Source organism: Patella vulgata, chromosome 5 (genome assembly GCF_932274485.2).
Source record: "Patella vulgata chromosome 5, xgPatVulg1.2, whole genome shotgun sequence".
In the NCBI taxonomy this organism is placed as follows: Eukaryota; Metazoa; Mollusca; class Gastropoda; family Patellidae; genus Patella; species Patella vulgata.
In genome coordinates this window covers 56,062,629-56,074,572 of record NC_065883.2, presented here as the reverse complement: position 1 = coordinate 56,074,572, position 11,944 = coordinate 56,062,629, and the positions used below count along the sequence as shown (strand labels likewise).

Here is an 11,944-nt window from a genome sequence, read left to right as displayed (position 1 = left end):
ATGATAAATTTTCGTCATAAATCTAACAAAATCTCAGTCTAGTCAGGGCCCTTATTCACGAAAACTTAAACTAAGATACAATCGAAATTTTAAGAAATACTGCAATTCGATTGGCTGACCAATATGCAAATTGGATATATGCAAATTGATTTTACTGGTCAGCCAATCGATTGCAGTATTTCTTAAAATTTCGATTGTATCTTAGTTTAAGTTTTCGTGAATAAGGGCTCTGATGCGAATTAAACGATTTTTGGCATGCAAATATCTAAGCTACTGCTCCATACAATGGGAGGGTTTTTTTCATGGTGCCAATAATAATGCCAAAATTTCTGAAAAATCAAAAGGTTTCATAGGTCGTTATGTAAACTGGCCTGAAATAAAAACTATTTCATATAATCACATAATTATTACAGTTAGATACGCAAGAAACACGATTCAAGTACAAATCAAATTGAAACAAATGCTTTAAGAAGAGACAGATAGAATATTAATCAGAAAGTTGTAAAGGCCTACTATAAAGTGAATAATATAGTAAATTTCTGTTAATTTAAAGCACTGGTCGGCTCTGATTTATCAATTTTCTTAAAAAATGATTAATCTTGATAACACTACCGTGTTTTACGGTCCAGATCAAACACTAACTGAAATGTCTGTCGTGAAGTTTTCGATTTGATATGATGAAACGGTTAAGTTAGAAATATGAATTACTCGTGCCTAAATCTATAGAGTGAGTTAATCGGGTATAGAAACCGGAAGTAAATAGTATATTATCCGGAAACAACAACCAAACATGCGCGTAAACCATGGCAACGTTGACAATAGCAACAACTGTAGTAAGATCTGATAAGTATTTCTCCTTTCTGTACGAATCAGAGAATTATTGCTATTAACTATTCTTAAGTAAACACGCATAATGGAAGGCGACGGTTTACACCTAAATATTGACTATGTCGGAAGCAGTGGAATTATTCTTAGTCCAGAACAAAAGGCAGCACTTCAGACGTCACTTATCATACTGCAAAATGAAAACAAATTCAACACGGTTTATTTTTGGGGAAAGATTTCAGGAGTAAAAGATGATTATTTTCTAGCACAGGGTGTTGGTAAAAATGAATTTGATGCCAGAAAGACATTTTACAGGTTCGTTGGAATATTATTTTATTTGCACTTCTTACTACTAGATTTATTGATTACCGGTGCATTCGGTTAACTGAATAATATGTCCCAATCTTTATTCTGGTCAACAAATTGTACTATTTTACAATATTCAAATTAATTGATGATACAAATTTCATCTTAACACACCTAATTTAAAAAATTGGAAAAATTCAACTAAATGATTTGAAAAGCCTGATGTAAAAGCTTTTCAAATGTTACTTGGATTTAAATATATTTTTGAACCCTTTGGACAAGTAAAATAGGATTTAATGGATAATTTACACAACAGGTAGGACACTAACACATCTAGTACTTAGAATAAGGCTATTTTTTATTTTCTGGAGCTATCAAGCCAGCAAGAGTGTTATTGTCCCTTTAAGGTAGATTCTAGTGAACTTAAACTTTAAAAGAGTTAAATCACGGCTAATATTTTGGTTGCTTTGCAACACATATAATAATGTAATATGAATGTATATAAACTAATTTACATTCAATCGTTTCCATTTTTACTCTTATTTCAAATCAGTTATGTTCAGCGAAATATGCGAGAAGTCTCAATCGAATGACAATCTCTAGTTTCTGGTTATTTCAGTCTACCCCGGTGGTATTTTTTGCGCATGCTCTCCAGATAAGAATATGACGTCACCGTTTGACATGACTTGTGGAATATGTCTAACCTCATTCTTCGAGTCCCTTGTTACAAATGGCGCTGAAATGCATTCTGGTACACATCTATACGATTCGTGTACCAATGGTAAAATGTTTATTTTGTCTTAAATATTGGATATCAGGAGCCCATCACATTATAAGTTCTTCCAAATCATATGTCCACAAAAAGGTACTGTGTGCAATTTTAGTGCCCTTTTTGAAAGAGATTTAGCTTGAAGAATAGAGATTGGGAAGTAAATCTAATAGCTACCGGTACCTTAAAATCAACATTTGTAAGTTATAATGCGATTTTTTAACAATAGAAATTGTCTGATTTTTAGACATTACAGGAATCATTAATTTGATTATTTTTAATACATCATACAATAAAACTCGTAAGACCATTTTCTAATTAGGACTCATTTTATATATTTTTCAGTAAAGATTGTATCCATTGGGGTTTACTGCCGCCAGCAACAAAGAGTATGAGAGATGTTAGTAAACTAGCTAAAGGAAGATTCACAGGTGATCCATCATATGAATATGAACATGTCGAAGTTAAGAAAATTGGTGAAGGCGATGATGCAACTGAAGAAGAAGAAACAGTATGTTTTTAATATTTTTCAGTCACATGTATTGAAAAAGTAAACAGTATTTTTCAGCTTAAATAGACCTTGTTGTGATAATTAGATTTCACTGTAACCATCTACAAAGTCAAAAATGGTCACTTAGGTTTCAAGGGTGAAGTTGTAATGCATGAAACAATTACCGTAAAACTTATGCATTGATTGTGTCAATTGTGATCTATTTCCAGTCACATCAGTTTTGATCCATATTTTCATTTTCAACATAACACAAAATATGGAGTAGTTTTCCTGAACCAATGGTATTGTCCAACATGTTTTGGAATTTGATGGTTTGCTAACATTTGACTAGAATTTCTGTGAATATTGTTCTTGTTTTATAAAGATACCATGCCATCATAGTGTATTAAATTATTTTGTAGGTAACGATAAAGGAAGAAAACAGATTAGCATCAGTTGTAGCAGATATTGATGAGGATGTTAGAATAGTACCTAGGGCAGCATATGTTAAAACACCCACTGGTACGGTTATATCAAACAGAAGTTTTGAAGGTAAATATGACTGATTGTATAATTTATTGATATAAAACATCCTTGCAAGTTATAATAACCAATAGATTGAAGCTACTTTCAAAATTGTGGAAGCAATATGCTTGATCTGTTGCGCTTAAGTACAGCACTAATTACTGTATATTTACTTTTTTAGGGAAACTCGAGTCATGTATAAACTTATAGCAATTGTTTATTACTAATGTCAGGTCGTAAACTATAACTCTATCAACTAGCTTGCAAACCTCCATAGTGGTTATTCTTGGGCCAGGAGCAGGTCTCCAAGCGCTACTCATCTTGTTGTTGTTCTTCTTCTTGGGTGACATTGTTCTTCGAAAAAAGCCTAAGACTCCACCAATTCAAGAACTCTGACCGAATAGTTGTTCCTTAGGCAATTGTGCATCTTAGATTTTGATATATCACAATTCGAAGATGGCAGCATTGACACCATGGCTCCGTTCCTGGTCTATATACTATCGTATTTGCTCTTAGATTTTTAAAAAAAATTTTTTTTTATGTCAAACAGGATTATCTGTATCTGAATCAGCCAAATTATGTAATTACACCCACTTTAGAGAACCAAAACTTCTCATAGAAAAATCATTATTAGAGAGAGCCAATTTAGATAAAGCCATTGACTTTATGGATTGTGTTGAAGAGGATATCCCCAGAGGTAAGTTTATCCAGTTGAGATAGTCCATTTCAGTTTTTTAAGACAAAATATAGTTATACCTACAAGAACATGGAAGTATTTAACTGTTTTAGTTGTACTTGACAAAATATCAGGCACTATTACTGAATTAGTAACTTATATTTTAAACTTTGTGTCCTACATAACGGTTCTGTTTGTACTTGACAAAATGTCACGCACTGAACTAGTACTTGACATAAGACATTTTGAACTTGGTGCCAGCCGTGTATTAAACATATCAATAAAAACACAGAAAAAGATAATTCAGTACCAGAAAAAATGATCATTATTAGGTGTATTGTACAGGTCTGATAATCTGTGACAAGTGCCTTATTTCCAGGCTTGATGTTCCACAGTACCAATTAAATTTAATGTTTTCGTTCATTAATAACTTTAAGTACATGTACACACTTTCATGTTAATAGCTAGCACTAGATTAATTATTTACTGTTTTATCTTATTGTTTACTTTTTATAGGATCATGGAGTTTACAATTTGAGCGAGGAAGTGGTTTGGTTACTTTAAGAAGTTTATTGTGGCAGGGATACACATTCTTCCATGTTCCAGGATCAAGAAGATTTGGATCAGTTTATTTTGGAACTGGAGAGAAAAATTTGGATTTACCGTTCATGTTATAAGATATATTTCTGTTTTAAAAATGATTGGTAAAGTTTTAATCAAAGGGAATTTCATGTAAATAATATATATATATAAAATATTAATTTATGATATTTATCTATTGTCTTCATAATTCAGTAATAAAAGTACATTATGTGTAAAACAAGCATTAAAAGTAAGAAACTCGGAAGTTGACTCATCCACAAATCCTGTCATTTTATAAACCCAAGTGTCCTGTTTTGTCATGTTGCTCTATCATAATCTGTTTTATGTGTAATTTATCATACATTCAGAAAGATCCAAACTTTATTGTAGTAAAATAAATAAAATATACTTTATCTTCTTGGGCATTTTATTTTTGTTAACTTATACACATTATTTTTGAAAACTTTTAAATTGTGATCATTGACATACAAATATTCTTGGAAAATCTGAATACCTATTGTTTAAGTGCAGGGTAAACTTGTTACTTCTGTGTGAGAGGCGCTTAGAAATGTTTATTCTAACCCAATTCAACTGTCTGAAACTCTGAAAAAAGTTTTTGAAGTAATAAAAATATTAGAAAATATTCAGTTTTCAAACTGACAGCTTCAGTAATTCAGTAGTGTGTAAGCTTGTCATAGCAAGTTTGTCACATACGCGTATCAGATTACTTATAAAACAAGAATCGACAATTGATTGATTTATATAATCCTATTGAGCAGATTTGTTTATTTGGATCTGAAATTTTCAGACAAGGTAAATAGGTTGTTACTTTGCTTTATATATTTGACTTTAGCTTAAGTATGCAAATTTCATCAACAGACACCCTTCAAGATCTTGGACAACTGCGTTAAGTCCTTATTATTATCGAATCGAGTGAGTCACTGTTATATACTTATGTATTTGGAAAGTCTTCCAATTCAGAAAAAAATGTATGGACGATATCTTGATAAGTCACATGGTATGTCTCATAATCCCAAAAGGGAAATGGTTGTAATTTGATTTGCTGGTCTGATTTTTTAATGCTAGGGTAAAACTAAGGGAAATCGTGGATGGAATTTTGCACAGTAACAGCCAAAATTGCCATAGATTTAAATTATGCACTCCTCCCTTCCCCTGCAAACAATGTTTGGAAGATATCTTGATGACATAATAACAAAGAGGCTATATTTAAATTATGCACTCCTCCCTTCCCCTGCAAACAATGTTTGGAAGATAACTTGATTACATAATAACAAAGAGGCTATATTTGATCATCTCCCTTTACTCATAAGGTCAAGGAACGTGGCTATGTCTGCCCCCCGCAATTGGTCAATTAAAAAACGATGGTGGGATTCTTTTTAAAAGATCACAACACTTTATTCTGATCAGTACTACAGTCTTTTTTCGTGCTATTATAATTTTATATAAATAGTTATCTAATAATGAGAATATTTTTTCTCATTCACAAAATGTATGTTATATTTTTTCCATTTATAATTTGATCTCAATGCTGGCTTTTTCCCATCTTCACCATCTGCTTGAAAATGGGCTAATAAACCTAGAAAAAAAAAGAAGCTTTATTTAGAGTTCAAGATTGTTAGTGTTCAGCATTAATCATAAATCATGTTCAATTGAAACTCATTGCAATGGTACTGACATTTACAGAGTGAGAGCTAACAGGCATATCATCCCTAAAAAATGGACACTGATTTGCTGCATGAATGTATAAGGTTTCTGTGTAGGTGAACCCAATGGTACGGGAATTACAAGTCAAAAACCTTTCATTTAGTTGGTTGTAGTTATTTAAGAAACTCTGTGATTTATACAGAGAGATCTACATTTCTTAAAAATAGGACATAAAGTAATGTTCTGCGGAATATTTCAGCTCATCCATATTGCAACCTGTCCGATAATTTGGTGACAAGTGATTATTTTCTTTGGTAACGGAATTACATGTCATGGTAACGGAATTTCTAAATAAAAGTATTATATCACAGGTTTATCAACATAAAATATTTAGAAAAAAGAAAGTTGATATAATTAACCAATTTTGAGAATATTTCAACAATGGTTATAATTATGAATTGAGTAAATCTAAAGTATGGCCATAAAATACACATAATTGTAAATCCAATAAGTAACTTGATACAAATAACGGTTTAGTTTATAAAGCAAGATTATGAAATACTAGTATGGCAAGCCAAAGCAGAATTAATTGCAAGTACGTTTTTCTGTATGGAAAGAGAAAAAATCGAGTATATAACAATTTTTTTATCACCTTCCAAGCATTTTTTCTGTACAAAACGACCTATATCAATAAAGATTATTTTTTTCCACTGCTGCTCTTGTATTTTGTTATAGTCAAGTCAATTATACTGTTCACAGAAATATTTTATCACTATATTCGGTTTTTATAAACAATTTAACAAAATTATTTTTCACATGTCAAGACAAAACGGCATTTAGATTAGACAATTTCAGTGACACAGTCCAACTTGGTGAGGTTAGTTATAGGGCTTCGAGATCATATGGTAGAACCAGCGGACATTATGTTAATTTATTTTATAGAAAATGCCTTTGACATTTAACTATTTTAGAGATTTGATAACAAAAAAAGCAAAAGCTATAAATCATTAAGCTGTTTTTCATAGCTAATTAGCCCTAAATGTAGTTTCCGTTTCCTTGTTGTTAAAGCATGAAAATGGTACTACTATGTTAGTATAATCAAATCATTAACAAAAATAAGCTGTCAGATTCTGACAGCATGAAAGAACTGGAGTCTCAGCAATGTTGAATAAAGATATCAATATGATATATATATCAATGTAATACACATTGAAACCACACCTTGCTTAGACATGGGTGATCAATAGGATAACTTTAATTTTGGTACAGTTGTTAGTCACTTTTTGCAATTTGTGTTCAGAAAAAGGATTAGTGGTTTGCTTTACTGAAAAGAGTTGGCATAAATGGGTCTAATGTTGTATAATTTTTAAATAAAGTGTTGCTTTTAAGTTTATCCCAGTGATGGGATTTCAAAAAAATTTTTGTCAGACATTTTTACCGAAAATAAATGTTGTTTAATTTTTAAATAAAGTGTTGCTTTTAAGTTTATCCTCTAAATTATATATAATTTTGTTATTAGCAAAATAGAAATAATGATATTCTGATATTCGTAATTCCGTTACCGCTTAAATTTGTAATTCTGTTACCGCTGTTCCAAGAAAAACACATAATGAAATATCTGATTCTTACCTTTCTTATATCTGTGCAATTAGTAATTAGAAAATTTGAAAACACTAACTTACAATATTTGGCAATCAAGAAATGATTGAAACGTTTCGATAAGTATGGTAACGGAATTACATTGTAAATTGGGGGCATATTTTAAAGTTGAACGGCTATCGGCCGATGGAAATGAAATGAGATGAAATGGAGTTTAACGTCCTACTGTTCTGCTCCTAACCTGGGCTAATGAAGACGGGCATACGCCATACAGTGTGCTATGAGGGAAATTTTGCCCGGACAGCGGCACTACAGCCTACTCTTATATCGAATTCCAACTGCCAAGGGATCTTTTACGTGCACGCCAATGTGTACACGGGACCTCGGTTTTTCGTCCCATCCGAATGACTAGACAGCTTTCCTTGTCAGCCCCTCCGTCCTGCATCACAGACAAGGGAGAACCACATCGGCCGATGGTGTTTGGTTTGCTGGTTATGACAAATGGTATAATGTACATGGAATAGCAGAAAATGTCGACATCTTTTTTTATGAACGAAATAACAGAAATATGGGCGATAAGTATTGACATTTTTTAACCGTATCTAAAAAGTTATTGACAAATATGGACGCATTTTAAACATATCTAAAACATTATTGACAAATATAAATGGACACGAAAGGGAACAGTATTGTATTTAATTTGAGTGATAATATATCATAAACTTTTAAGGTAGCGTCACCCGGTCGACATGTGTTGATTCTAGGGCAGTTATTGAACTTCAGACTTCGGTGTCGACATGGGAAAAGCCTGAATTTGCTTGAAAAAAGTGGGCTCAATACATCGAAAAATATGGTACTTGCCTGCATCTTTAGCTCGCCTGACTAGATCCTCTACCTTTTTATGTTGATAACCACATAAATTTGTCACCGTTCTAGGTAGTACCCGCCCATCTGGACTTACAAACTGACTTAATATCAAAACATCCTGGAAAATATAGTAAACCATTAAAACAATACTGAAACTTTTCACATTGACATCGGTGCTTAGTTTTAAGAGCAAAATTGGTCTCTCTCACAATACACATCATCATAGAAACAGTTATTTTAGTGACTAAATGATCCGATTACGAGTATTGTGTCGACAAGATGTTTTAACTCCTTATCCCTATTCTGTGCTTTCAGAAAAATAATAATAAATGGGGTGCAGTGTCATTGATCACAGTGAAATAAAGAACATACCACTGCAAGGCAATGCAAATATTATGTACAACTTTGTGAAGGGAGGCAAATAGTGTGTTGCAATGTAAAATAATCTCAAAACCCTTAATCTGTAGAGTGTTCACAAAGTTCTTGAACAGAGACAATACAAAACTTGGACATTTAAAAATGAGTTCACTTACTGTATATTTAACATCCAAATTCAACTGACAAAGTGGACATGCACCTTTATGTAATGATGGCAATAACTTGTTTGTACGTTTAGATTCTATTTCTACTCCTTCAATCTGTAAATATTAATAAACACAATAAATCTAAAGCCTTCAGTTTAAAATGATATAAATGAAACCGGCTTGTTGTTTTAAATTGAACTAGCTAAGGGTGAACACCCATTCCGCATTTCGGGACACCCCTCCCCCCCCCACCCCTCGCAATTGCGGTCTCACACTTATTGCGTTCGGGGTGAGCAGCTCTAACGCCCGCTGCTCTGCAGAAAATAAAAAGGGTTTTTGAGCAACATATATTTTTCTGAAATGTCCCACAATATGATCAAGCAAATGTGGTCACCCTAAACCGGCTCTGTTACCTCAAGTTGTTAATTAAAAACTTTAAATTCTTTAGTTTCTTACGAGAAGGGCTTTTTAAATTGAACACAGGAATTTCACTTTGTTCAACTGTAACATTACTAAATAGTGTTATTATAAACATGCTTTCCTTCAAGATAGGACATCTCTAGGATGTAGACCCAAGCTTGCAAAATAGAGTTTTCTCCCTTGGACCTCATGGGATCCTTACTGTATCATCGTGGACAAAATTATCAATAATCATTAAAGGCTCAATACCACTCTTGTTGTAACTGAATATGTCCTAATCTTTATTCTGGTCAACAAATTGTACTATATTAGAATATTTCAATTAATTGATGATACAAATTTCATCTTAACACACCTTATTTAAAAATTTTGAAAAATTCAACATAATGGTTTGAAACCTCTAACGTAAACCTTTTCAAATGAAACTTCGATTTAAAAATATTTTCGAACCCTCTGAACAAGTAAAATAGGACGTAATGGATAATTTACACAACAGGTTGGACACCTAAACATCTAGTATTTAGATAGAGATATTATTTATTTTCTGGAGCTTTCAAGCCAGCAAGAGTGTTATTGTCCCTTTAATACTGCATCAAGTACAAAATAAATAATTGCACCATTACATTAAATTTCTTGTAAAATATTTCATATGAAGTTATTTCAAAAGTTCAATAGTCTGGACTCCTAAAGCAAACAAACCAATTTTCTGTTTTTTTATACAGATTGACATTATCTAATAAAAGATAGATTGAATTGCCAGGCAACAAAACATATGCCCATGGCAGCTAAATTGTCTAAGCAATCGACAAGGGTTGTCACATATTTATTCTTTTCTAGGTAAAGACACTATATAATATCAATTTCATACAGATTGGATGATAACTATTGGGGTGGTTATGGGAATTTGTTGAAATTCAATTATAAGCATCTTCATTTCACAAATTTGAATAATGCATACAAATTTCATACATTTATTCGGAAATTGATGAAATTCAATAGGCTTCTTTGTCTCACTAATTTTAACAAAATATATAAATTTTAAAAAGATCGAATAAAAAATGTACCATAACCTCTAGAAATTGTGGATGACAAACGAAAGGAGGCGACGACAAATGACAATATACGACCACATTTCTATGTGGGCATATAAAAATTGACCATATAGTTATCATTAAACTTGCTCTTATTAGACTATGAGACAAAGATGGTACGTACTGTTGTTATATTGTCCTTTTTCTCTTCTCTAACTGAAAGAAAAGACAAAAACTTTCAAGATAAAGGCATAAGAGTTGTTACTTCTCAGTTTCAGAATAAAAAAAAAATTTGGTTGCAAGGATACATAACTTTGACTTTAGTTCTCTTTGTTGCAGTCTCTGAACAGATGAAGTCCTTTAACCGTTCCTGTCCATTCTTATTAAACTGCAATAAGAAATTTATGAAAATACCACTCAATCTCCTACTCTATTCTAAGGCTTTTTTGAAGACTTTATCTTCTATTTATCCCTGTAATTTTTCTTTATGCATCGCCAAAAAAGGAATCACTTCTAGCCTTATCTGACACAAGTTTATAACAATACAACACTATTTTCAAGTAGAAGTTTAATATATAAAAACATTAACAAATTTGTCTGCCATTACAATTAATAGCACCTGTGCAGCATGCAATCTCTTGTTTATGATTTTGAATCGAAAAATTCTACATGAAATAGTGAACTGACTTAATATAAATTTGTATCAGATGAAGCAAGAGATAATTCCTTTTGGTGATCAAAAATGAATTATGATGAAAAAGAGATGATAAGGACTTCAAAATAGTAGATTTAGAATAGAGATGGGTGCATATCATTGCACCTTATTGCAGAAAGGACAGTCCTGAACAGTTTGAGATTTCAGACAGTAAAGTCCATTTCTATTGCAACAGGCAATATTCCTATGATTGAATAGACTTTATTAAATTGTCTTCCAGAAGAACTTTTCTATTCAACCCTTTATATATATAATAATTAATAGGCCTGCCTATTATCAAGACTGACTGATTGAAGAGATAATTTGAAACTAAAGTGTATATGTAGATATCAGTATACGTGGCTACTTGTCCATGTGAGTATGAAGCTAATAATATTTTATGTCTTAACAACGTTAACTACCCCCTATTGCGTAATTAATTTGACGAAAAACGTCATATTGGACCTTTTCATTCCTGAATACAAAATTTGGTAGTCTGAAACCAAATTAAAACTAACGGTAAATAGAGTTGTCTCCCTTCAAATTTCAATTAGATTTCCTTGGCCAGGCGTAATATAACGTCTTACACATGCTGCGATCGTATTCGAAGAATAGGTTGGGGAAAATACCTCCAGGACGTTATATTACGTCTTACACACGGTGAGTGGCAGTTGTCCAGGACGTTATATAATGCCCTACGCAGTTAACGGGTTAATGACTGGTGATAATGATAGCTGTTACATCATAAATGGTTAGAAACACATATGGAATGGGTGGATGTGAGTTGGAGGGGAGGAAGAGACGAAGAGTTTTAAAACTTAAAGGAGCTAAATCGCTAACATTTGGGACCTAGAAATTGACACAAGTGGGTCGCAACTCATATAATACTGTAATATGAATGTATATAAACTGATATACATTCAATTGTTTCTGTTTTTACTCTAATTTCAAATCAGTTATGTTCCGCGAAA

At 32.2% G+C, this 11,944-nt stretch overlaps 1 protein-coding gene across 1 annotated transcript; it reads left to right on the top strand.

Moving 5' to 3' along the window:
* The first annotated feature begins 782 nt into the window (after positions 1-782).
* On the top strand, positions 783-4,590 carry LOC126822059 (radial spoke head protein 9 homolog). The gene is made up of 5 exons (XM_050550804.2): positions 783-1,140; positions 2,246-2,411; positions 2,813-2,942; positions 3,466-3,612; positions 4,108-4,590. Exons 1-5 carry the CDS (start codon positions 914-916, stop codon positions 4,266-4,268), a joined length of 831 nt encoding a protein of 276 aa, XP_050406761.1. The 5' UTR covers positions 783-913; the 3' UTR covers positions 4,269-4,590.
* The last annotated feature ends 7,354 nt before the right edge of the window (positions 4,591-11,944 follow it).